The 27122-nt window shown below is 39.7% G+C and overlaps 1 protein-coding gene across 4 annotated transcripts in view; it reads right to left on the reverse strand.

Annotated features, from left to right (window-relative positions):
- Positions 1–456: 456 nt before the first annotated feature.
- The window catches only part of CNTN6 (contactin 6), a 149133-nt gene continuing 122467 nt past the window's right edge, over positions 457–27122 (reverse strand). For 2 of the 4 annotated variants that reach the window (XM_027790654.2, XM_013301365.3), the window contains exons 12-23: positions 26098–26225; positions 18709–18884; positions 18250–18367; positions 17212–17370; positions 16958–17107; positions 13222–13292; positions 10274–10508; positions 9603–9718; positions 7782–7968; positions 4169–4281; positions 2253–2421; positions 458–1556 (exon numbers count right to left, since the gene is read on the reverse strand). In XM_027790654.2, coding sequence (XP_027646455.1) covers positions 1453–1556; positions 2253–2421; positions 4169–4281; positions 7782–7968; positions 9603–9718; positions 10274–10508; positions 13222–13292; positions 16958–17107; positions 17212–17370; positions 18250–18367; positions 18709–18884; positions 26098–26225 — 1726 coding nt within the window. In that variant the 3' untranslated portion in view covers positions 458–1452. Of the gene's footprint in view, positions 1557–2252; positions 2422–4168; positions 4282–7781; positions 7969–9602; positions 9742–10273; positions 10509–13221; positions 13293–16957; positions 17108–17211; positions 17371–18249; positions 18368–18708; positions 18885–26097; positions 26226–27122 lie in introns of those variants that run through there. The other 2 variants (XM_055806725.1, XR_003555667.2) reach the window with 2 other exon arrangements.

The raw sequence follows: 27122 nt of genomic DNA on the forward strand, positions 1-27122 counted from the left end.
ATTTCACTTAATGTCAGTGTGTGTGGAGTTCTCCCTGGGAGCCCAGCACTTGGGCTCTTTGAGTCATCTCAGTTACCAAAGTTTTGGTAGCTTCCTATAAGATTTCACATTTTAGACTCTTGCTGCCAATTCGGCCTCCCATACCCACGGATAAGAAACATGTTTATTATGCTGTTTGCAGGATTACCGTGCACAGATGAACCTCTATCCTTTTGCTCATCTGTGTGCTTAGACACCATCACCCCCATCTGAACCTTTTCCTTTTAAAAAATACTATGGAACATTTGATTTACTTGCAGTTGTAAATGGTTACAAAGATGACATAACATGTATTTGACAGCAGTGAAAAGAAAATATACTTCAGAGTAAAGTGGGAAGGAAGAAAATGTGCCCCAGTAATTAGATGAGACAAAAAATTACCTTTTATTGGATGTTGTTAAAGCTGACATGAGCGTGACTTCACATTTTGAGCTGACTCGAAAGCTGTGCTCACTCCTGTGATTGTCATTCTAATAACTCAATAGGTTGAAGGGCTTAATTAGATGCTTTTATTTATATTTCAAGATGATGAAAATCAATGTTCTTCTCATTTACCCTCTTACCCAGCCAAAAGATGAATCTACACTTCCAAGCTATAACACAGAATAACCGTATCAGGTGAGAGAGCAACGGAACCCACTTGAAGACTGATATATTTCAATCTCCTCGAAAAAGGTATTCAGCATCTCTGCTAGTTTTGTTGATGAGAATAGTCTTTGCATGAAAAAGTCCTTTAAAATGTATTTGAGAATATGTAAGGTACCTCATAAAAGGTATTGTCTTGTTCAGTTCTGGTTCAAGGCTTGCTGATGCCATTGAAAGTCCTTCTATTGAATTCAATGGGCTTTGGGTTGTTACATATGATTCCTTTTATTTAAGTTTCCATTTTCTGAAGAAAACAGTACAGCATACTTCATATAATGCATTGTACGACACCCCCTGCAATACAAACAAGTGCAAAAAGTAAACAAATAGCTTTTATTTAATTGAAAGTGGGGCTTTCTTACAGGTTACATTGAAGAACGTGAGATAAACGGTATCCACATCACAAGCAATTGCAAATCTCTTCTCTCAGTCGTATCAGCTCGGCACAGGTCTTTCATGCTTGACATACCATTACACTGGAGTTTCAGTAAGAACTACGGCTTGTAAAGAATTTGAGACCACTCTCCTTACAAACTCAAGTTATGTTTTTCATCACTCCCTTTAATTAATGCATATATATTTATCCATTAATTTCAATGGCTATTTTTAAAAATTAACGTAATATTGATACCTAACGTTTTATTAATAATAGATCACTTCTATCTCCCCCATCCCCACTGTTTTTCTTTATCAGGAATGTTGTTCATGATGAAGATAAAATCTACACGTGGTTTATTTTTAAAAGTCCATGGCTGAGCACTCCTTTAATCACCGAGGAAAAGAGTATGTAAGAACAGAACTCAATAGCAGGATCCCAGATGTCAGTATATGGTTTACCCTTGGGGACAATTTTATTGCTCCAGAGCTTAAACCTGTAAAAATATAAGCACAAAATTTTCTGACAAAAGTAAATTTGTGTAGAAAAAAAATTTTTCTATGCATTCTAGCATAACAGTAGTCTATGTTTTGTTTTCAAAGTTAAACGTTATCCACAAATATTATTTCTGTTTATTTATTTTAAAAATGTAGCAGCCATTCCATGGAGTACGGTTTCGAATCAGCTTCCCACCCTCCCTGCGCATATCCGCTTTTAGGAGGGTTTTGGCTCATTCCTTGCAAAACTGTGCTCCATTTTGCAGAAACAGTAAGTCACTTATGAGAGCAGAGGCTGGACCCTGGGCGACCCCACCGCAGCCACAGTGCAGGGCTGAGGTTCTCCCTCTCGGCAGCATCATCTCAGCAGATGAAGAGCCATGTTACATGCGAGAGCTGCAGCTTTGACTCCAGTGAGAAAGCTTCTTTCTCTGTCCTTCCCCAGGCATTACAGGCCAGGGCAGAGGGAGACCTACACTAAAAATAAGGTCACATCCAAGTGCTGCACAAAATACTTTCTCTGCTAATGAATCTGAGATTACCAGAGACTAATCTACATGTACCCAGCCTTACAAAGCAATGGGAGGGAGGCCACCTACTGTAATGGAAAGTCAGTTAATCTATTGTACTTCTTGAGACACACAGATTTCTTATTACACAGTAACATTCAGAGAAAAAAATAACATCTCACGTACTTGATATTTTTGGAATCCTAATTTCCTCACTGCTGCTGCCATCCCCACCGTCACTGACTGTTCTTATTTCTATGAGATAATCTTCTTCAAATGGTACCAGAAGTTCAGCTGAAGTGTTGTTTGTCTCCAGTATATGTGTTTTGCTATGTCTGTTTTGCCTATACAAAATCTAAGTAAAAAGGGATGAGAAAACAAGAGGAATTTAATTTTTTTAGTTTTAATGGAATATTTTTTTTTGGCTGAGAGTTTCTTCTGTCATGTCCCAAACTTCTGAGAGCACTATCAGCATCCTGCAGCGTATTAAACTTAATTCAAAACACTGAAATACATTCTGCAGATTTTGTAATGGAGACCCCAGTGGGCATTCACTCCAGCTTTCAGGAGAGCCTCTGTGTGACAAGCTGAGGCTCATCTTGAAAGCAGGGTTATGAAAACCTTATCCAATATGTTTATGCTCTTCTGTGAATATGGAAGGTAGACACACCTTTAAAAGAGACTTCAATCTGTAACACCTTTTATATTCAGAATTCATCTGACACTGCAGGAACTGAGGTTTTAGTTTGGGCTTTTTTTTAATTTTGCCTGATTGTGGTGAGCATTTAAACTCAAATAGAAATATTCACATTGGGTTCTGAGCAAAACTACTGCCTGCTAATGAAAACCTGGGACACTGCATAGCAGTGTGTCTTTAGAGATGTCAAGAAAGGACAGAAATTTGGGTAGTAGCATCTGGGTTTCCACTGAGGAAGTACATTCCTACAACTAAACATGACAGATCCAGCACCTGCTGGCACTTAAGTCTTTTGCTAATGAATCGCTGGGCCAAGGTGCAGCGCAGCTTGGGGAGGCTAGACAGGGATTCTACAGACTGCCAACAGCTTTTTTTCCTCTAAGAAGCCTTTCTTCCTTAGTAGCACATCAACATCAGTGTTTGACTCCTTCCTCTTGACAATCTTTTGACATTTATGATAAGAAGGACAACTGAGGAGCAAAGCAGAAGGCTAAACAGGAATCATTCAATAAATATTGCAGCAAGTACTTCAAGCACTCTTTGCACATCAAAATGTAGTAAGTGTAGCCTAGGAGCAGGCGGGTTAGACACAAAGGAAGAAAGCTTAATAGTCCAGTTTTAGCATTTTTCCCCAGTGTGTGGAGCTACTCAAACACACTCACTAGGGTGTAAATCACTCACTAGGGTGTAAAACAATATGATCTCAAGAAATATTACAAGGGGTGTGTGTGTGTATGTGTGTCCCCTTTTCCTCCCTAGACATAAATAATTCTGTGCAGACACTAAAATGGCTAGGAGCATGAGGTCCTTGATACCGAGACCCTTTCCTCATGTAAGCACTCTCCACCTCCATTTTTGTAGTTCTTCAGGACTAAAAAAGTCTTTCCATAAGTCTTTTGGGGTCAGAGCCATCAAAAACAAACTTTAAAATAAATTTTTATTTCCTTTAAAAATAAATTTATGGGAGTGCTTTTGATTTCATTCACATTGATCTTTACATATCTTCCTAGCTCTTTTCAGAGGTACATTTAAGAACCGCCAGAGAATTACAACTTTTAAATGTGTTTATGCCTACCTTCAATGCTTAAGAGACTGTTCTCTACTTATATATGAAACTCCTTCCTCAAAAAGATGCGAGTGCAAGAATCTCAGATGAGTAAGATTACAAGGAAAAGGGAACAAGACAGATCCAGCACTGGGGATGGAAAATCTCTGTCCCTGTTCAGAGGTCCTACTCTGAACGAACACAGCTCTTCTTCCATTTGTACAGATGTCAGCCAACCGTCCCCAATAACTCCACAGAAGTTACTGTTTTCCAGGTACCAAACAGTCACCTTTCAATGTCACTGTTTGTACCTCTATTATAAACAACATGTCTTATTAATGAGAGAAAGAAATTACTTACTTTGTAGCCTAGCACCTCTGATTCATTCTCCATTGTTTTAACATGTTCCCAGTTCAAGCAGATTTTGGAATTTGTCAGCTTCCAAGCGATGTTTGCCGGGGGTTGACTCGGTGCTTTAAAAAAACAAAGTTGATGGTAATCACAAGACACAACTGAATATTAATTTGCATAGTGTAATTGAATGAGCTGCTGACAGGGAAGTAGCAAATGCATGGGTGATTCAAATCTAAGAGAAAAAACATTTTTTCAGTCCATCGTTGCTCTCATATCAGTTAGGCTAAAGATCTATTCACAGTACAAAACCACTTACTGTGAGAGTTAATTTTTGAAATTAGGAAAAGCCTGACAGTATCTGACAGTTCAAGTTGTATTTCATAGATTTTGTTTAAGTACTATGTTGTTCCTATCTCTATTTTAATGTACTAGAGAATGTTTTGCTGTATGGATTTCAGAAAAAGCTAAAACTAGGAGCAAAATACAAAAGACAAGATTTTCATCAGCCATGAGGACAGGTTACAAAGAACTACACATTAAAGTCTCCATGTGATCCATCGTGAAACATTGTAGGATTTTATAAATTCTCAGCACAATAGGCTGAGAGTAGCTTTTCAAAGGCTTTTTAACGCCTAAGTGAGAGGACTTTGAAAATTTGCCTACAAGTGACTGAAATCGAATCCTGTGTGAACATGTGAAGTTGAAACTGTGCCTTTGAACTGTATCTCAGATTTGGAACACCACATTATCTCCTGACCATGGTGCATCCTCCTAGGCCCTGCCGGGGAGGGCGGCACTGGGGGTGTTAGAAGAAATAAGGACTTGAACAGAATTAAGAAAAAGGAGGAGAGATTTGGAGGAACATATTGTGAGTATTCCAACCTGACTTTTAAATTCTTAACCTTTGATGTCCTTGTTTTCTCCCTAGATTTCCTATATATTGATAATTAATGTGTGTAACTTGGAAGATACTGTTGATTTGGTAATACTCCACAATTGCTTTCATTTCCCATGGGCACAGAATAAATTGATGGTGCCTGTTGTTTCACATCTATCTGCTCCATGATTGTGGAGAAGCCTAATCCATCCCACTGGTAGGGAAAGAAGGTGCTAGTGGACCACCCAGGTGAATATAAGCAGATGTCCTTCCATAAGCCACACTGTCAGTGCTGGAAAACGGTATTTTTTTTTAAGGCATTTATATACATTCACATACATAAACCTGCAAATTTACTTAAATGTTGTTTGAAATCTCTTTGCTGCTTTCAGCAAATATTTTATATAAGGAATTTGGTAACAAAAAACTCACAAGAGGCAAAGGATGCCAAATACTACATTGACTGTGTACTCTGAAAAGCCTTGGAAGCACTCAGAAATGGGTGAATACTGTCTTCATCGAAGCTTTTTAGCACTGCACTTAAACCCATCTTAATTCATAGTCTGTGGGCTGAAAAACCACCAGAGGATGATTTTCAAAACAAGTCTGTTTTTGCTATACACCCAGTGACCAGAATAGGGGGTAACACAGCACTCCCCGAAATCCATAGTAATGTCCACAAGCAAAAATACTGCAAACAGTTCTTCAGATCTAAGATTAGCAGATCATTTCCTCAACTAATTTCTTGTAACCAACATTGTCAAGAACAGTATGGTCCAAGTATATGTTTAAGTTCATTAAATTAATGATGTTACTTTCATGTTTTAGGTAACACTTGGCATTGTTGCTGTACTGAGTTGAGCTTTATCCTTGCAAAGCATTTCTAAGATCTGTCTCTGCTGATGTATACGTTTGTAAAGAAAAAGCAAAGAAATTTCTGAAATGCCTGACATATAAGTAAAGAAGCAGAAGAGCTGAGCATCACAACAGCTCCTAATGGACCAGTATGTTCATGGAGGAAGGACATAATTTCCACTTTCCTTAGTACTTTAAGCTTAAACCAGGATATCAACTTAGACCTTAAATTGATCTTAGGCAAGTATGTTTCAATCAGAATTGCACCTACTTGGCAGAAGGACCATTTTAGTTTTGCTTACTCTCTACAATAAAGGCACACAGAGAACATCGTAGGAATCCTGGACGATGAGTGGGAAGACAGAGACATTACCTTGAAGCTAACACTCCTGCTGCAGATGCAGATTGTTTATATTCTCTTGACCTATTACCTCTACCCATATTGAAAGTGCTTCCATCTTTCAGAGACTAGAGCTTAAAAATTTAATATATGTTTTTAAATATTAAAGGGGTTATTTTGACTTTAATTTTTAAATGAACCATTAGTACAATCCTGAATTTGACAGAAGATGAAGTCAATGTAAAACAAAAGCAAATTTATTCCTTATATGTCTTGGCACTTTGACTGCCACGTCTTTAACTTGTCTTTCATACAAATGCAGGTACAAATACAGAGAATCATTTCCAGAGATGAGTCTATGTTCCAGTAAGAAATTGCCTGTGAGAAAGGTCATGTTTGAGTCCTTAAGAAATACCTTATTTGCCTTTATTTTGGTTTATGTTATTTACATTAAATTCTAAGTTTTATCTTTAACTCATTTTACAAGTTGGTTCCTGTCTTGTACTTTGAGAATAGCATGAGGCAGCACACAGACAAGAGGAAAACTGGTGAAAAACAGGAAAAAAATTTCCCTTGTGCAAAAGGGCTGATCAACTGTTTACTGGAAAACACAGTCCAAGGGAATGTATTAAAAATATTGAATGCTTAAACAGTAATGAATTTTGGGCACTCTGGTACATAGTAGATCCAAGATTTCCTGCTCTGTGACTATTTTGCTTTTAGTGAACATTTACTTAATGTGTTCAACCCTGCAGGATGGTGCTCAGTGCTGCTTTGCTACCTTGCAGGATGGCCCCATGAAAGCACTGGTTTCATGAAGTTACTTCTCACAAATAGAACAGCATATGATTTTACTTCTACAATGGCAGAAAACTCAAAAAAAAATTATGTCTAAATAGTATTTATATGAATGTATCCCATATATTAACCTCTCTAGTGCACAGCTTAGAGGTCTCATAAAAGCACTGTATTTAGAGCATTCAACAGTTTTCTGGAAAAAACCAAACCCATATCACCACATCAAAATCTATTGTTTGACCAGCAGAACATTTTTCCTCTATTGACTCTGCATCTCTTTTGAAGTCTCCTTCGAAGACTCCTGAAAGTAAGTGGCATGCTGTTGCAATGAGAAAGGCAATCCTTCCTCACGGTTCCTACAGTGCAGGAACACGAACACTGGTGTTATCTAATTTTGTAGGTGTGCAAAATTACTTTAGCATATCAATAGAACAGGGTAAATGAAATAACCCGATTTAAGTTGATAGGAATTTTGGCTTCCATGAAGACAGACCCAAAGCTAAATATTGTATTAATGTCTTAAATACCAGAGGGGTCTGAGTAAACTTGCTGGTGACCACAGAAATATTGTCAGGGAGGAGATAGAGAAGTTGCTTGGTCACAGAGTTTGTTGCCTAATTTACAAAGAAATTTGGGATCCTGTTTTCTTTGATACTGCAACATTTAGCTGAGATGGGTCACGGTAAGCTGAAATGTCACTATCACACTTGGGAGTTTGCAACATTTGTTGTACGAAATTGAATACTCACGTGATTTTTTAGTGGTGACATTTACTGGGGTGCTGGAGGGCCCTGTCCCTGCAGTGTTATAAGCTCGAACTGTTGCAAAATACACTGTGTTAGCTTTTAGTCCTGTGATATTTTTGGCTGTTACATTCCCATTGACTCTGACTTTACCAGCCGTGCTTTCCTTGGGATCATCAGTCCAATATAAAACCTGAAAAGTGAGAACGGAGAACAGGCAATTTATTGTTTTCCATCAATTACAGATTTGGCGGGGAAGCAGACATGCCGACAATGAAGATTTCAAGGAATACAAGACTTTTTGTATTCAAAACTAGCAGGAAATAAAACAAAGCATGAATATTTATAGAGAAGAAATAAAATTTCAGCGACTGAATACTAAGTAAGGAAGTAAATTAAATCTTTAACTTTATAGATGTCCAAAAGGAAACCTTTGATAAAGTGAGAAATTTTAAAAGTTTGTTTGGTTTTATGGTTTGAACTCATATGAAGAAAACTTTAAAAGTTACAAAAAACCATTTACCTCAGTCATCTAAGAGTTTTTTTAATTATTTTGTATCCTGCCTCTACTTTTGATTCAGTAACAGCTATTTAGATCTGGGGGCTTTTTCCAGTGAGTAATTGCTTTAGGAAGGTTTGTGTACGTACGTGACTCCATATTACCTTCATTTATAGATTTGTAATGACAGGACAGGATTTGAAGTATTTCTGACTTGCTTTAGTCTTGGTTTATCTTATCTACATTAAAAAAACCCCACCAGACAGTTGTTTCACTAGTAAAATGCCTAGCAAGAATATCTGAGGTTACTTTGAAGTACCCAATTTTGTTACAAAAATCTGTTCGGCCCCCACTCTGCTGGAGGCAACCCTAGTCTGTCCTGCAGATGTCAGATGTAGCTGACACTGGTTTTCTGCTCCCATCAGGTGCTGGAGCTTGGCAGCAGCACAGCTGGCGGAGTGCCCCCGGGGTCTGGCACCATCCATCATCCTCGCTGCTCCCCCTGCTTGGACCCAGAAATGCCCGGCCCTGGATCTGGCCCTGGAATTGTGCCGGGATACCAGCAATGCACTCCAGTGCACAGGGCAAAAACCTGTCAGTTATTAGTAGCTGAACAGGTGCTCACTACAAGGAGCCTCAAGCAGCACCAGGGGAGGTTCAGATTGGATATTAGGAAAAATTTCTTCACCTAGTGGCGAAGCACTAGAACAGGCTGCCCAGGAAGGTGGTGGGGTCACCATCCCCAGGGGCGTTTAAAGTATGTGTAGATGTGACAGTTGGGGACATGGGTTAGCGGTGGCCTTGGCAGCGCTGGGTTAGTGGTTGGACTCGATTATGTGAAACACTTTTCCAACCTAAATGATTCTATGATTCTAAGAGGGGTAAGAAGCCAAAAGCCTTTCAAATACACCGCAACACAAATTTTAGATAGCACAAAAGTGCGTTTACCCTGGTTTCTTGTGTAGTCAATGCTATGGGTCATGCCCCCGCACTAGCAAGTACCCCATCGTGCTCAGGCAGCATTAGAGCTGTGTAAGAGGAGGGAGGATCAGCTCTGTTTTGTGGAATCAAGCAGGAGTTGTTTTATAGTAGCCATTGCAAATGATTAATCTTGAGGTTTTAATTCAGATTACAAGAAGTCTGGGACAGAGCTACAGCCCCGGTCTGTAAAAGCTTGTGATTATCTCAGGTGAAATGTTGCTAAGGAGAGTCAGGTGAAGAGTTCCATTGCCTGTTGACTTGGAAGCAAGGGGGGGAAAACCAGAACATAAACATGGCCAGGAAAAGGACATGTGTAAGGTGTCAGACACCAGCAGCAGCCGTCTCACCTCGTAGCCCAGCACCCTGCCTGTGTGCCTGTTCCACGTGATGGGCTGCCAGGAGACCTCCACCTCCGCCGCCGAAACGCTCAGTGCCGAAGCCCCTGCTGGTGCTCTCCGCGGCTCTGGGTGATGGGAGAAAACGCAGCTGGTGGAACATTTGTGTTAGCAGAAGGGTGTTATGTCAGGAACTGAGGGAGATTCAAGAAAAGAGGAAGATATTCTGGGAGAAGCAGCAGGCAGAGGCTCAGGAAACCTGGTGGTGTGAACCGCTGCCTTTACTACCCATTTATTGTGGAGCATCAGCAAAACACGTTTTCAAAATTGGTCACTGCCCATCATCTGGGACAGATTTTCAGAGATCAACTGCACTGAGTGGTCCCAAGAGCTAGACCCTCTGAGCACTATACTTTTGAATGTCTCCTGATTTTCCCAGCCCTCTCACTGAGAGCTGCTTGGGGACAAATAAGTTGAAACATGCTGTCTACTTAAAGCAGTTCTGAAAACCTGCCCCTTGCTTTCTTTTACTTCAATTTCCCATCTTCTGTCTTGTGCCTTCTGTCAATCTTCAATGACCAGCTGTCAGCAGGCTCCTTAATACCCCCATGGAGACCTGTCTGATCATATTTGGGACCTACTGATGCTACACAACCATTACTGGTAAGAGTAACATGCATTACCATCTTCTCCTGAGTAGACAACGGATATGGAGCTCAGGGTCCCTTCTCCTTCGTTGTTGTAGACACCGACTTTCACTTCAAAAGGAGAGAGAGGTGTAATGCTTTCATTCCTGTAAACATATTTGCTTGCTTCCACTGAAGCCACCACTGCTTTTGTCCAGGTTGTCGAGCCAAGAGGACGAAACATAATGATGTAGCCAAAACCTTCCCCATTTTGTAGTTCTTCTGGAACTGGCTGTAGTGACAAGGCAGTCAGTCAATAAGCATTTGCAAGTATACACTGTTTTAATTGAATCTTCATTCTCTGAGTATATTTTAGTGGTATTGATTTAGTTGACTGTGCCTTAGAGAAGATAATAATGTTTGCTCCATCAGTCAATGTAATATTGAAATAAAAATCAAAATAATAAATCTATTGAGGCAATCAATTTAGAAACAAAAGATCTGATCAGCACCATTGAAGTTATTCTCTTTCAGGCATGAAGTTTTAAAAATTAAGAGCATTTCACTCACTACAAGTTGTAGCTGATTTGTTTTTTCCCCAAGGGGTATAGGAATGCTAATCTTAAATAAATGACTTTTTAAAAGGAAAAAAAGTCAGGAACACAGACATGTGCATCAGCTGTACAACTGCCTGCATATAAGTGCAATACTTACATATAATTTTAAGCACAAGTAAAAGTCTCAAGTGCATTAACATATTCTTATTTAAGTTTGTTTAGAACAGAAATGTTATTGCAAGTCAACATGGCAAAATGTTTCTATTAATAAAATCTCATGTCAAGACATGTATTACTGACTCATACTGAACAGGCAATTACATCAACACTGTTTCCAGCAGGAACTTTTTTGTTTTCATGGGATAAAAATACTTCTACATTGGCTTCTCAAAGCAAGATAACATTTATGAAACAAGTAGCACATGGAGGAAAGAAGAGTTTCTCAGAAAAACTTCATTTATTTTAGACGCCTGCGTCAAAATTAAGGTGTGCAGAAAAGCAGACATGGAAAATGGTGCAAAAAGAGAGAGAACACAGGGTCAGAACTGCGGTCCCTGGGATCACTCCTGGCTCCAATCTCCTCTCCTGCAGAGGAACTCCTGGGAGCACTGGTGTGAGAAGAAGGGAGGGAAAAAAATACAGGAATTACATCAGAAGACTTCACGGCACTTATTATTTTCTTCATGAATTCCTTCTAATTCTAATAATAAGCCTAGCCTGGCATATATAACAAATGTGTCTTTCCTGATGTGTTTTGCAAACATTCCCCTATATGCCCTCTTCTATCTCTTTGCTAGTCCTGAGAGAGTTAAGTGTGAGGGATGATGGTGCACCGGGGATTTATAAGGGTCCAAGCTACTTTCTAGAGCATTTAATTTGTTTTTGAGGCTTCTGTGACCTCAGATGTAATCAAGATGTTTAGTGAGTACATCACAGAAAGCTGGAGAGTAATGTTCACTGTTGTTAGCTTGGCATAATTAGTACTTTTCCTATTTTTCAGGACACGCTATGGAGTCCAACAGGATAATTTGATTGAGATCTCTCAGGTTGCTTTCAATTTTCATGTTCTTCTGCTCCCAAAGAGTAGGTCAGTAGAGGAGGAAACAAAACAAAAGAGCAAAAGATGCACATTGAAGAAAATTTAGTTTAGTAAAAGTGAAGTTTCACTCAGTTTGCAGCATGAAGAGGGGAAAGCATTGGCAGTATTATTTATGTAGTGAGGTGGGGTTTTTTTACCTAATTATTTTCCTATCACTTCCCTTCCTCCCCCGAAAGGCTGGTTAAATGGCAGTTTTTTAGCATACAGAACAAAGGTAGCTCGCTCAGCTGATGAAGAACATAATTTTTAGTTTAATTTCATTCTTTTTCCTTTCCTTCAGACTGTATAAATGAGCTTGGTTATTTCTTTGGAAAAAGAATGAAGTCAAGGAAGAGAGAAGACTGCTTTTCTTGCTTAAGCTAAACTAGAAGCCTTTTTTTTTTTTTTTTTTTCTTTCATTAAGAGAAATTTTCCATCATGTACAAAGGGAGCACAATGTTTATAGAGGCCCTGTTTCAAGTTAGGGACTAAACAGAGGGCATCTTGTGCAGCCTCTGAGAAGTCACACCTGACAGTCAGATACATGGCAAGGCCACCTGGCCCCTGCCCTCCAGGCTGCGTGCTGCTGATGGCATGGAGTAGCTCCTACTTCAGTTAGATACCCACAAAGCCAGGGGAGAGATTTAATTCGGTGAATCACATCAACTTCGCATCTATGTTTCAGTGGCAATAAAAAAAACAGAGGCTGGGAGCTGTTCTTTGGAGCTCTCCCATAGAGGCTAGAGTCCTGACCGAGTGCCTGCCCCACCGCTGCACGGGCTTTGCAAGAGGATGCGTGTCTTCATCACGATGCCCGTGGGGATGCTGCTGGGTGGCTGGAGGAGGGCTTCTTCCCACAACGCTTACTTTCTACTCTGAAACGCCCTGTGCTCACCCGTTGCAACGCGTACTATGGTATTAGCTCTTCTGAAAACTTATATTCTTTCCTCTCGCTGGAGTGCTGAAGAATTAAAGGGCTCATCTCCTTTAACGCATAATAGGATATGTCTTGTCAGCACAGTGTTCCAGAATGAAAAACATGTAAACAAAAGTATGAAAAATGTTAATGCAGAAAATGGCCAAGCAGATTAGTGTGTTAAGCACCTCCTGTACAATGGAGATAAGAGGGTTATACAGACTTCTAAACATCTTTATAACATGCCTCTTAAACTGTTTATTTTTATAAATTGTTCACTATAACATAGAAAACTTGCTGTATCTCTTACAGGCTTTTTTGTCTCCAGACGCAGGATGAAATCCAGGCTCAGCCAAAGCCAGTGACCAAAAGCCTTTGGATTTCAGCAGGGCTGTGATTTCACCCATGGACTCTCCCCCATTAGACAGCTTAGGTTAATTGAGCTAACAATTACCTCCCACGTGATGACCAGCTCGGAACGGCTTCCTCCTCCTCCACTGATGTTCGTTGGTGCCACGACAGGAACTGGAGAAGAAAAGACGTTGGTGCTTGCAACTACCCACTGCTACTGCCGGGGTCTTGTCAACTGGCCGGTCAGAGCTTTTCCTAGCACGTATGCAGCTACTCTGCCTTTCAACACGCAGAACAGGGACTATATCATGTAACTGTACATTTTAAATGAACTGAAATTACATTTACACATTTTCAAGTTTATAAGGCTGAAGCCACAGATGTATTTGATACATGAGTACCCTGGTTCAAAAAATTAATTAAAGAAGCTAGTAGCATCAAGTATCTGACATTATTATGCCTCATCAACTAATTGGCAAAATGATGTTCCATTCAGACTGTAGCTGCAACACTACTGATTTACTAATTATGCATTTGTTCGGTAAACATGTTGTTGGAGCAATATATTAATTTTTTTAATTGGCTGTATGCTTTTCTTAGGAAATTCAAAACTTGTAATTTGCTTTTCTCCTTCTTCCAAGTCTGCAAGTGTCCAAAAGTGCATTGATTACAGTTTGATTTCCCCAGCAGTGCCCCAGGGGTACGGCACCATAGGTACAGGGTCAAGGTCAAGCTGCGGGCTAGTGTTCCAGGCTAAAGGGGCTTCTCATCACTCAAACACTCTTGTTGCAGAGGCAAAGGAAATAGCATTTCTTGCATTTCAATAAACATGCCCACCCCATTAACCTTCAAATATTGACAGTTTTGAGGAACTGGATTGTGATCTAATGGATGGAATTTAGACAGACCAACCTTGTTCTTACTGTAGAGTTCACTACAGATCTACTTGCAAGGATGGGATCGCCTTCCTTTCCAGCTGCTGGAAGAGTATTAAGAAGATGACAGCCCTGAAACCTACTGATACAGGAACCCCCTATTAAAGGGCATTTGTACTGTTTGTCATCTCCAGACCCTTGGTACTGTTTTTGGAAATTTCAAGATTGTTTTTGTTGTTCCATTCATTCAGCTCTCCCTGTCTGAAAACTGGATGTGTCAAGACAGGGCTGAAGACAGGATCAGAAACAGGTGAGCCAATTACATCTCAGAAGCTTTTTCAGAGATTTTGGCAACTTTTGCCATGTGTGCCTGTCCTTCCCCATTCTTCCACCCAGCGTTGGCCCAGCTGCAGGAGTGGCAATAAAGGCAATAGTCCTTCAAGTTCACAGAAATTTATGTCAATCCACTATGACTTCTAGACTCCATCTCACACATAAATCTTTATCTGATTTCATCCTCTCCAGAAATGTAGACATTTCACGATGATTTTGTTTTGCAGTCATAAAAGTGAGTGCAAGTGCAAACGGACTGGGCCCTTTCAGAGAGTTTAGCATAGATACTCAATTTTGTCACTCACAATCAATGTCTTTGTGCACATCAGTGGCAAATAATCGAAGACTGAAAAGAATTGCAATAAAGGAAAAAATGACAAAACAGACTTTCAAGCCTAGGGTTTCAGTGTTTTATGAACCAGCTGATGCTCAATTAGTTCATGTGTTAAAAGTGTTCAGTACTTAATACATTTGCATGGGGAAAAAAACATTGTACTACTGCTCAGCAGAGCCTCAACTGGGTCATAGTTGAGAAACAGATGAAAATTTACAGCTGAGTGCACCAACAGAGGCTCAATTAATTCTCAGCTCCACTTCATGAACAGTGGCTCATTTGCATCCACAAATGTACTAATGCTCAGATTACAGCTGGCAATATAGCTATTATAACAGCGAAGTTCAAATTCACCCTTTTGTGGCCAGCTTTTGCTGTTCACACTGTCATACTGTTTTCAGTTTCCTATTCTGATGAAAAAAAATTAAGACAAGCTGTTACTTCTCCCACTGCACAGCAATATTTTCAGACAGAATGATTTACAGCAGTGAAGGGGTTAAGCAACTAAAACCTGAAACAAATCTTTCTGTTCCTTCTGTTAAGCTTCAGACAGTGCTACACTGTAAGGAAATAATGTTTGTTGTGCTATTGCCATGATAAATAATATTAATTTTATTGTTTCTTTCTCTTTCTAGCCCTAGTCTTGTGAATTCCTCAAATAATGAAAAAACACTTCTAAAAATGAAAGCTTTTACTGACTGTATACGTGGGTTTGAATATCACACTTTTCACAAAGCCCCATGGTGGCAACAGCAAGAAAGAACTTCCCCAGACTAATTTTGACTTCATGATCAATTGTGTAATGGAGAACATGTATCTGTGATACTCTGCTGGGAAATTTAGAAAGTCTGGCCTCTCCCTGTCTCCAGCTTTTCTTTAGCCTTCCCTTTTCACATTGCTCCTTACTCCTTGCATGTGAAAGCTTCCTTCGGTTCTCCTGCTGGAGGAAGGGGCCATGCACCACTCAGGCATGCATCCCCCAGACACCTAAGGTCATGCAGGATCAGTGCATCTTTGCAGGCTGGAGGCTCTCAGGCTCTTCCCTTTCCTTGGGAGCAGCCTGCAGTCTGCTTTACTGCCACACTGGCCAGGCAGTCCTGACTGCTGCTAGAACTCTTTTAATGTCTCACAGCACCTGGAAAGACAACAAAATCTACCAAAATTGGTGTTCTAATGATCAAACAGTTTTTTTCTGGCATCAATACTCAATGTAAGTTTTTGTTTCAACAACAGGAAAAAGAACTTGTTAAATTTAAATCAACTGATTTAATACATTTTGAAGTAATTCTGCCTTGGAACCAATATTGTAGGTATCCTGAGAAACCAGTGGATCCACGTTTCTAAGGACGTTATGTATTTTCTGCTGTATAATGTACAATACTGTATTTTGAGTTCTGTCTTGAAATGCAGCTTGCCAGGCTTCAGAGCTTGGCAAATGAGATAAACAGAAAAGAGAAAGTGGACTGTAAAAGCTGCTTCCATTTTATTGCTTTCCATCCTATAAATACTGATTTTATAGGTGGGAGAGAGTTGATAAGCAGGGGGCCGGGAGAAACATAAAACAAACCAAAGGTTTGGACTTGAAATAAATCGCACCAAACTGAGTAGGTCAAAGGACTGACAGTGTCGGTCATCCAAGAATGAGCCTTCTTCCTATGAGGTTCCAAGCCCCAGAAGATAAATGTGTAAAGGTTAGACAGACAGATAGTAAGGATCCTGCCCTGGAGTCAGTGGAAGCTATTAGTTTCACTGGGCTTTGGATGCTGTAATTTATTTCCTCCAGTTAAAGCCAATATCCTGTCCCTACTGATGCTCAGATATCAAACACCCTCTGCAGCAAAGGCATTACATGCTTGTGCTAGGCTGTGCCAGAGAGCTGGCTTTATAATTTTCTATGCAAGTCCCTGAGCAGGGTCTAAACGCAGTTGTAATTGGAAGAAAACAAATCCAACTCCCCAACCGCTTGAATGAAAGTTTGTGTTCAGGCATGTGGACTAGATATATTTTGGGACATATCAAAGGAAGGGAGCATGGGCCAGCTCCAGCTTTTGTTGCTAGCTCAAGTGATCTCCAAACAAGAGAGCAAAGCGTGCAGTCCCTCAGTCATGTCCAAGCATCCCTTGCATCATTAGCGTAGGTGTGCTGTCATGAAGCCATAGCAGCCACAGACTAAAATGCTAGACAGATGTGAACGTAACCCTGTAGGAGTGAGTGGTTCTGCTGCAGTGCCACTCTCACACCCAGGAGCTGGCAATGTGTCTGTGTGCAAAAAACCTGAGAGAAACTAAGGGGCTTACCTGCTGCTTTAGTTTTTAGTAGAGCTGATGGTCTGCTTGGCTCCCCAGTTCCAACACTATTGCTGGCAACCACACGAAACTCATATTCAACCCAAGGGCTTAAGTCAATGACGGTTGCCTTGTGAGTCCTGCCATTAACTACTTCAGGAACTGAAGGCAAAATAAACATGTGAAATGTATTTTAGAAATAATTAATGGCAGATGCAAATTAATGGTACATGCAAAAAATACAAAGCAACTCTCAAATTGCTCACCTGTTGAAACTGCCTGCCATCCAACTGAGAAAGGAGTCCTCGTCTGAACACTGTAGATCTGGACTGGACTATTATTATCTATTCCAGACTTCCAGGATAAGACAGCAGTAGTGCTAGAAATATGTTCAACTTTAACATCTTCTGGTGGACCTGGGGGGCCTAATATGATTAGCATTTTTAAGACGAAGGTATTAGGAAGAGAAGATTCGCTGCTGGAATGGGTCAAGCAACTCTTACTTTCTCAAGTCAGTGGAATTATTAGTGAAGCTGCAGTTTCACAAAAGCAGCACAATCTCTAAACGATGGCTTCATGTCTGTGTTACATTTTTCTAATTAATGAGAGGTTTTGAGTCAGGAAATTGAATGTTTTTATGTTACTTATATGAAAACTACAAACAAAGGAATGATTTTTTTTTTTTTTTGGCTGACAAAAATTTACCCGATGTGTCTTTTGTTGAACCATCTGACATTTTCAGAATTCCTACTGAATTTAATCAAAACTGAGGTTTAGAAAGAATACAAGATGGTACACTATACAGACTGCTGATTTCTGCTAGGGTTCAAAGGATCTGCTCCCATCACAGCATTTCTCTTGCTGCTGACAGTAAAAAAGATGCAATAGCTGACCACAGAAACTCGTTTTTCATATTAACCTCAACTTGTGGAAAGGAACTCGGTCTGGTGGTTTTTTTTTTCCAGCCTGCAGAGTGACCCAGAGATGCCCAGCAAGAGGCAAGTACAGCAGGGTGCTGAAAGGAGAGGACTTCCCTATGACTTGCCATATTGACCTGGGTGGCCAGGAAAGTTTACCTTTCAAAGAGGCCATGGCAGAATCGCATGGATCTCCCTGGGTTAGCTGCATGTTAGCATCATGCTGGCCACCACCTCAATGGAATTTTGGAGTCAAGGGTACAAGATATACAGCATTTACCTAGCGAAATGCTGAACTGCTGTCCTAGGAATCATTTAAACAACAGCTGATGTTAAGAACTCCTAACTCCTCCAGAAGATATACATGTCTACATTTAACAGACATACCTCTTACAATTATATCTGCTGTTGCAGACTGACTGTCTAAAGTTGTCTGTACCATGCACACATATTTCCCAGAATGATGTAGCTGAATATTTCTTATCATCAAATCCCCAATAGATTCCTGGAGATACAAAAAGAGTAAACTAATCACTCACAACATGCTTTCCATACTGGACATTTTTATAAATTGCTCAATATTAATAAAAAATTCAGCTTTTAAATTAAAATATTCATAGCTATCATCAGTTTCTTTCATGTGGACATTTTTATTAGGGCTTCACAAATAACTCAAGCGCCTTTATGAAATTTAAGAAAGAAAAACAAATGGCTGCAACCCTTGTAAAGAAACAGTGATTTGCCATGCATATAAATAGCGATGGTAGAATTATGATAAATATTTGTGTCATCTAAAGACTGTGGCAAATAGTTTTCATTAAGCACTAAGGAGTTTAAGAAACTTACTCTTCCAATTCTTTCAAAATGATGTATTCCACTATTAAAATCAATCCTATTGCCATTGAACGACCATGTGAACACCACATCAATGGATGGGTCATGAGACACCTGGCATGGAAGAACTATGCTTTCTCCAACTGTTACATCCATATTAGAAGGTGGAATTGTAATTACAGTTCTTTCTGTGGAGACAAAAATAAATTCCTTTTTATTAAAATGCTTATAAAAATAGTAGATCTTGAATGAGTTTTGTACCATTTGTGCAATGATTTTAAATTGGTCCAAATGTCCCATAATAAAGGAAATTATCTCTAATAATGATTTCAGAACACTCTTACCTATGTATAACTTATTACTTTTGCAATATCAACACAATGAGCATGCTGTGTGCCTCTGAGAGCAAGCAGACGCAGAGGCAACATGCTGAATTAGTCATATGTTACTTTGTAAAGCCCATAGTCAATAGATATGATTTCAGCTCAAAAAGTGCAGACTTCATTATTAAGACTTAAAAATATGCCCACGGTTCTTCAGACTTGAAAATCTCTCCTTAAAGGAAACTGCAACAAAAGCAAAACTGCTGTTCATCTCCACTTACTTTATACAATGAGATCCCTAATCTATATAAATGGTAGTGGTAGTTTACTGCACAGCGTTGCTCACGTTACAGCTTCAAAGAAGATACCTTCACAGAGAGAAAAACTATTTATGTAATCTTTTTTAACCTCTTACACTGAGAAACAAACTTTCAGTTCTTATTAAGGAAAGTAGGAGCTCCTCGCTGAAGGGGAAAAAAATAAGTTTATATGGCTTCACTCCTGTTGATATGACTGGCAGATAGATGAGAGATAACAACCGCTTTGTTGTAAGCAATTCCCTTGAATAAAGCTTTTGTGCATCAGTGTTACAAAATGGTGAGAATTTAGAGGTGCATGTATAAATGAGAGTAGAACCAATTCAACAGTATTAATACGTTCTGAAAATAATGTGAGAGGAGAAGAAAATTTGCACAAGCTGTATTAGTTCAGTGTTCATTCTGGCTTAACTCTATGTCTTAGAAATATATTTGAAAATTCAGAATTTTGGTTTTACCAAGGCCTTGGTTCCAAAGGGCTGGTGCATGACAGGGCATCCAACCTCTGACCTTCAAACCCATTCCCATTCAGACTGTCCCCATCACTGCAGTAACTGATTTAATATGTAGGTACAGACAGGCAATATGGGCTGAAGCTTGAAGGGCTTCTTCCCAGTGCCTGAGCTGCATTGGATGAGTGACTGTTACGGCAGTGGTCAAGTAGAAACAAGGCAGAACGTTGCATTTTCTGCTAACCTTTTAAAATAAAACTGGATCTCACTGGTTTCATCTGTAAAGCATCACAGCCGCAGGCATCAAGTAACAGTTTCAGGGGAAAACAAAGAAAGAACTTGTCTTGTTTTTACTTTTACAGACAAATAAGGTGTTTTTTTTCTGGTATCATTAAGAGAGTGTCAGAGGTTCTCATTGTGAGTTAGAGCTCAGACTTGGAACACGCTTGCTCAGATTTCTCTGCATACTCCAATTGCTCTTCACAGCCATGTAAAACTATCACTGTGGCAGCTCCATCAGTTTGTGTGAAGTCAAGGACTGTAAAAATGTGAAGGCCTCAGATGACTGTCTTAAAGATACTCAATCATTAGGTTAGAGAAATCTCTTCCTCTCACTGGAAGCAGTGTGTCAGATGCAATAAATTCCAGATGATTCAAGGGCCATATTCTTTGTTGGCACAACTCCACTGATTTCAGCACATGCTGGCAAAGAACTTGGCTCCATAAATCTCTAATGAAGTAATTCCATTGTGAAGTACAGGTAACTTTTATAGAATAATTCTGAAAAGTATCTGGGAACTAGAGAACCTCCACAAAGTTTTCTTTTCTTGCTTTTCCTTCTGTACTTCTCACAGCTGAAATAGAACTGCATGAGTAACACCTGGAGGAGAGAAATTCTATTACTCCCAACAATGCTGTATATGTTAAAAGAAGAAAAAAAAATAATACCCTGGTCTATGTTAAAAATTTTAAAGTTGCTTTTGTGATAGCTGAACTTCTCTTAGCCACTAGCAGGTGGAGAGGCATCATCTTCTGGCCTGACACGGTCCTCCAAACTCCTCATCTCTTCCTCCAAAGTCATCCTGTCACTCCTTCCTTAAACCTATAAACCGAGCTTTTAAAGCCAACAAGATACGGCATCGAAGAAGTAAAGACTTCCCCTGAACACCGTGGTCAACCTCAAAGGGGAAATTCTACATTGCTCTCAATGTTTATACATACTTTCTCCCTGACTCCACTTGGGTTTTGTCTGCTCTGTCTTTACCTGTGCAGGAGAGATGTCTCCACACATATTCTCTCATAAATGGTGCAAAAAGTTGCACCTGATTTACAAGAGGGTATTGAATGGTCTGGTAAGTCAGCCTGGGCTGTGGCCCACCTCATGTAGCCTCTGGGTCTGACCTGTGTGGTGGAGCTGGGAGAACCAGGAGGTGGCTAACTGGCCCCTCTGAAATCCCTTCAAGGGTCACCTCTGCAGCTCATGTCTTCTGTACAGAGTAATTGCCGCTGGGAATGAAGAGGGCTGGCCCTGACAAGGCTCGTTTACAATGTCAACCACTTAGATGGGCAAAAGCATATTTCCCACACCTTCCACTGGTAAGCTCAATATCTGGGTATGAGCAAACAGTGGCTACAGGGTTCAGCTTCCCAGCCCTCTCAGATGGACCCCGAAGCCTGGGATAAGCTCCTTGCTGCCAGGTATGAACTCCTGCTTGCATTTAATCTGTTTCCCTTAAATAGAACTTGGATGTATTTATTTTTCACTGCTTTGACGATAGTCTGAAGCTACCCATGGAATTGGGTATTCTGCTAAAACTCCAAATCAAAGCACTTATACCAGGGGTGAAATTCACCTTTTCTGCTTTAGTTGATTCAGCATTTATAAAACTGCGCCACTACGGAATTTTCCATGTGTCAAGTACTTCTTGTCCTTCAAATTTCAGTTTAAAATATCTACCCTTCACAAGACCCACATCATCTCTACTGCCACAAGACTTAATGCCACCTCATTTTATAACTCCTGTTTCTCCATATTGGATGGTTAGTCACCAGGATCAGTGCATTTTGACTCTTCTACAATGCACTATGTACAATTACAGTATTCTATAAATAAGTAGAATACTATAAATAAAATCAATTTATTTCTATGGAAAGGTCAAAGTAAGACTAAGCAAGAAAGATACAAACAGGATTGCATAGAATTTGTGAACAGATTCAATCATTGCATTCTAAAATCCACAGAACACAAACAGAAAATGATGTCCCATTTTTTGTAAAATCTTTACACCTCCATCAAAGCCAGTCATCTGTTGTACAGGAGCCATTAGCTCCAGCTGTTTTTAATGAAACTGGCTGGACATTTTTTGAAACTTTTCTTCATCAGAAGGTTCCAATAATATTACAGTTGCCTCATTAGGTCTGTCATGTAATTCCTCATGTCATTATTTGATCACACATTCAAAAAGATCAGAAATAAGACATCTGCAATCCTGTTATAGAATGTTATTAGAAGGAATCAAAATTCCATAATCATTTGTCTGCTAAAACCTATGGAATGCCTCTGTAGGGAAAAGATAAATATTTGGAAAAAAGATGCATTCTATGGAACCCTCTAGTGAACCGGTATTTTGGAGTATCAGAACATAAAGTTTTCCTCTTATAACACAAAAAATCTCAAAGCTATATGCTGTTAGTATTATAAGTCGTCTACTTTCTTACTGGCATGAACCTCTTTGCCTCCACCAAATAAACACTGAAAACTGTTCTTCTGTGGATTACGCTGGGTTTGCGTGTCAGGTGTGTTTCTTTAGTAGCGTTCGCAAAAAATCCATTTTATTGTGGTACTGCCATCCTCTTGTACTTCTTGTTCTAGCCTGCTGATATCCAGTGGTGCTGCTGATGCAGAGCAGTTCACTTGTGTGATATTTTCTGCTTCTTTTATGGGGTGTCTTTAAGACTTCCACCTCAAATCCTTTTAAAAGCTTCTTAAAAGCTCTTGCTTCTACGTTATCTATCTATCTTGCTTAGCAACTGCAGACATGCATTATATGGCAAATCCCATTCCAGAAGAGAAAATAGATAAGATGTTGTGAGTGCTGGAGGTATAATAAAGACTTCTCACACAAAAAATAAACAACTCAATGAGCAGCAATAAACTTAATTTGCACATTAGATATGCTTTTCCAAGTTCTGACATTTCAGTTGAAAATAATGCTGAAGCAATGAGGCCTATAATTGAACAGCCAAAACTTCTCCAGAGGGGAAACAAAAACAAATGTTCCCTGCAAACAAGATCATTTTTATACCATGTTGTTACTCAGTGTTTTAATAAACTTCATAAATGCCAAACAAAACATTTTTTTCATATTTTAATGTGATTTTCCCATATTGCTCCATTAGGATGTATATATGTGATATGCGAAACGGTATATAACCTTAATGAAGTCAGAGATCCCTAAACCCTAAACTTCTTGGTTTATTCATTGCTAGCTGTGCTGAAACATCGTCTCAGATTACATGTTGCCCTGCATCAATGCTAATTGCTCTTTCAGAATATGAGTATGCAAAAGATTTTTGCCAGATGCAGTAGGTTAGGTAAGAGGTCATGCGTGCAGGCTACAGTAACCATTCTGAAGTCATTGAAAACAAGAATATTAAGAAAAAAAAGAGTTAAAATTTACATTTAATAATGTGCTCCTCTTCTTGTAACTGCAGACGTTATTGTTGTTAGCTGTTTTGCAAAACTGATTAATACGCTTACTGTAACCTCAGAAGTTCCACTTATAAACTCAATTTTTCTCATTTAAAATCAACAAATACGAATACTTTTATAAAAAAGTCTGTATTGAATATATCATGTGGAAGCAAAGAAAAGAAATACATACTAAGTTTGCCTCCGTTTTCCTTTTTCTTCTGTCACTGATCAAAGCTCAGAGCATACTCATTTCATATGCTGCTCATAGGAATATCTGTACAAACAGTATCTCTTTTCATGTCCTCCAGCTCTGGACTAGTCCACCTGAGCAGTAAATTTGTACAAATTCCTTTTACTAATGGAGACAGCACAGCAAAACTTGAAGCAAAAGATTGCTTTGGACATCATATACTTTAATATGTTCCACAACATATTTAATTGTGTTTCAAAGAAGGGTGGAAACTATTGCAGGGCAGGAACCCCTCTGCAGAGCATCACTGGACTGGGACCAGAGCCAGGGTGTGTGGTTACACCAGGAGCTCAGCCCCAGTGCAGACAAAGCTGCAGCTCTGGAGGGAAAGAGAATTACAGCAGATGTGATGATTTGATATGATGTGTCTCCTAGCTGATAACATGATTTTCTGGATGTTTAAACTGATAACCACAGGATGGCTGTTAGGAAAGCTATTTATACACCTCCAACTAACGCATCACATCTACGAACAAAACTCCTGGCCTCACCAAGGTGGTCTGAAAAGCTGTATTAGGTGTTGAAGTTGCCAGGGTTTTCAGTGAGAGCCCCCATCCAAAAGCAACACAGCAACAGCACATTGCCTAGACCAAGAGGAGAAGCTAAACAGAGCCAGGTGCCCAAACACTGGCTGTGCCTGCTGCGACTTAAGCTTTCAGCAAGTAAGGACTGTCACCCAAGTATGATCTTGCACAAAAGGTCCTCTTCTGTGACAACACACCTTGCTGGGCAACTGGCACATGACCCAGGGGCTGTCCACTTTTTGTGCTAATGGTTGGAGTTTCACGGGTCAGCACTTGTCCAGTGTACAGGACACCAGGGTCAAGTACTTCTCGGTCAAGGGCTTTGAATACTGTGTCTCCCACTTCTCCCAGCCATGGCTTTGTACAAGCCTACTACAGCTGGATAAAAACTGAAAGCAAAGAAAGCAGCAGCCTGGGGAAAACTCAGTGTCCCCCCTGGTGATGGCTTGCAGTGAAGACAGAGAAGGGGAAAGGACAGAAGATGGCAACATGGCTTTCCAGTCCTAAAGGTTATTTGTTTCATATGCAAGGGCTACAAAATGGGACAGGCAGACTATCACCTGCACTTGGTGCCTTCATCAAAAACAAGGAGGAGAAAAAGACAAAACAGAAGGAGAAAGCACTGGAGCTGGAAGTGTTATGCAGACAGGCCAGTCCTTGCTGACATCTATACAAAGTTTGGGAAACATCATGCATAACTAGGTAGTTGCACTATGGCACATCTCATCACATCCCATCAGTCATTTTGTCTTAGAGGATGTACGATTTGGCTTCTTATAATGATCCTGATGAGACAAGTTCATAGCGATGATTGTCAAAGAGGCAAGTCACATTCTTTTTACGGAGAATATTAAAATTTTATCTCGTATGCATAATGGAGAAGAAAACAATGGTAATGTGAAAGGGGGATGCTCTCCCTTCAGAAAGACATCTGTTTAGTTGTATTAACCTGTAGTTAATGGCTGAAATAGTTTAATTAAACCAAAATGTAATGTAAGAAGACAGCAAAAAAAATCATATGTTTTCAGACAAAGGGGTGTCCTCTGAAATGAAGTGTCTTAGTGTTAACATCCAGGAAAACAAACTAGTATGAAAGCACAGAAGACACCCTGACAGATGCCTTGTTTTATTATTAATGCAGCAATTAGGGTGAGAGCTGTGGGAGATGGCCATTATACATATTCAGATTCAAAAGTCCTGTGAATGGCCAAAGAAGAGGTTTTGCTTGGCTCTGATCTGTGTTGGAGTTATCTACCAGAGTAGCACACAGCAGCTGGAAAGCACAGGAGTGAATGGCTTCAGATTCTGCAGGAATGCAACGTATGCAACATGTATCTGCCCCACGCTGAAGAAAATAAACCCATCTGATAATTTCATAACATCTTATTTCTTTCTGGCACCCCAGCTTTGAAGTCTCTTCTGCAGTCTCAGATGTGATGTAAATCGTAAATGAGCTGAATTCACTCATCCAAGCACACTGTACAGGGTACACACACTGACTCCACACTGATCTGTCTCCACACCCCAGTGCCTGCAGCAGCACAGCCCATACCTGCGATGTGTAAATGGTACTGCTGTGCAAATATTATTTTTAATGTTGCTACTTGTTTCTGTGGGTATCTTGGAAGACCCCCCTGATAAACAAATTGATCATGGGAGTGGTGCAGTCATGAGGTTTTCTTTGCTGCAGGCAGTGGACAGCTTTAGTTTCAGCTTTAAACTGCAAGTGAAAACCTGTCAATACTAGCACTGATCAGCACAGGCTTGGGCATCCCAATGAAAAAGGCACATACTTTCTAATATTCATAAAGCACAAAAAAAGCCCCCCAAAATTAAAGTACCTTTCACAATCAGGTTTCCTGAATTTCTGGCAGCTCCAAACTGATTTGTTGCTATACAAGTGTACACCCCGGAATCTGATCTGGTGATGTTATAGAGTCTGAGACTGCCATCTTCTAGAAAGGTGACCCTGGGGAAAAAATAAACAAACAAAAAAGAAGTAAAAAAGACTTCTGTTACGGGAACTGTAGCAGAAATGCAATGCTACTTTTAATATTTAAATGTTTCCATTATAACTTTTATCTTCTACAGCAAGCTGAATAGGTATAAATCAATTTTCACCCCTGCTTATTACTGGTTTCTACATTAAGTATCTTATATTAACATACTGGAGCTGACCATTAGCATACCTAGCTGACTTTGTTGCAGCAAAATTTGGAGTCTCAAGAGGAAGAAGGAATACGCAACTTGTTACCTAAATGTGCTATATTTTACCTGTGTGTGTGTGCGCGCACGAATTCAGATCCCAGTGCTCCTATGCTATACTCATATTGTGTCTGAGCCCAGATGGCTGTGCAATTTTTTCAGGATTATTAAAAGGTATTAGCAGACTAGCTGAGATGCTGAAATGCCATCTCACAAGCCAAGGAACCAAATCAAATACATCCCTGTCTCATAGGGCCCTCAAATCACCTTATTAGTCTCTATGTTGTTTACACCAGTTTGCAGAGTATTCAGTAAATCGCATTTAATAGTAATTTCAGGACCGCTCCAGGGTTTTATGGATGAAATTAATTTCTAAGTTTGTTCATATGCTTCTTTAAGTCAATGAGATACTTTGAGATGTAAATCAGTACAGAGTTTGGCACTTTTTTGTTTGTACATACGAGGGCAGCACTTGAGGGTTTGGGGATTTTCTTCACAAACATAGAGAACACATATCAATCAAAGGTAGAGAATGTGAAAATGAAAACTGAATTAGGTAAGCAATAATCTTTTGGATAGAAAATACAGTTACCCTACAAAGTTTTGTTAATTTTGTTTCAGTTCTTCCATCCACTTGTTGCACCTGGTAGATGTTCAAGTT

The sequence above is a fragment of the Falco peregrinus genome, chromosome 5, assembly GCF_023634155.1.
Source record: "Falco peregrinus isolate bFalPer1 chromosome 5, bFalPer1.pri, whole genome shotgun sequence".
NCBI classification, from domain to species: domain Eukaryota; kingdom Metazoa; phylum Chordata; class Aves; order Falconiformes; family Falconidae; genus Falco; species Falco peregrinus.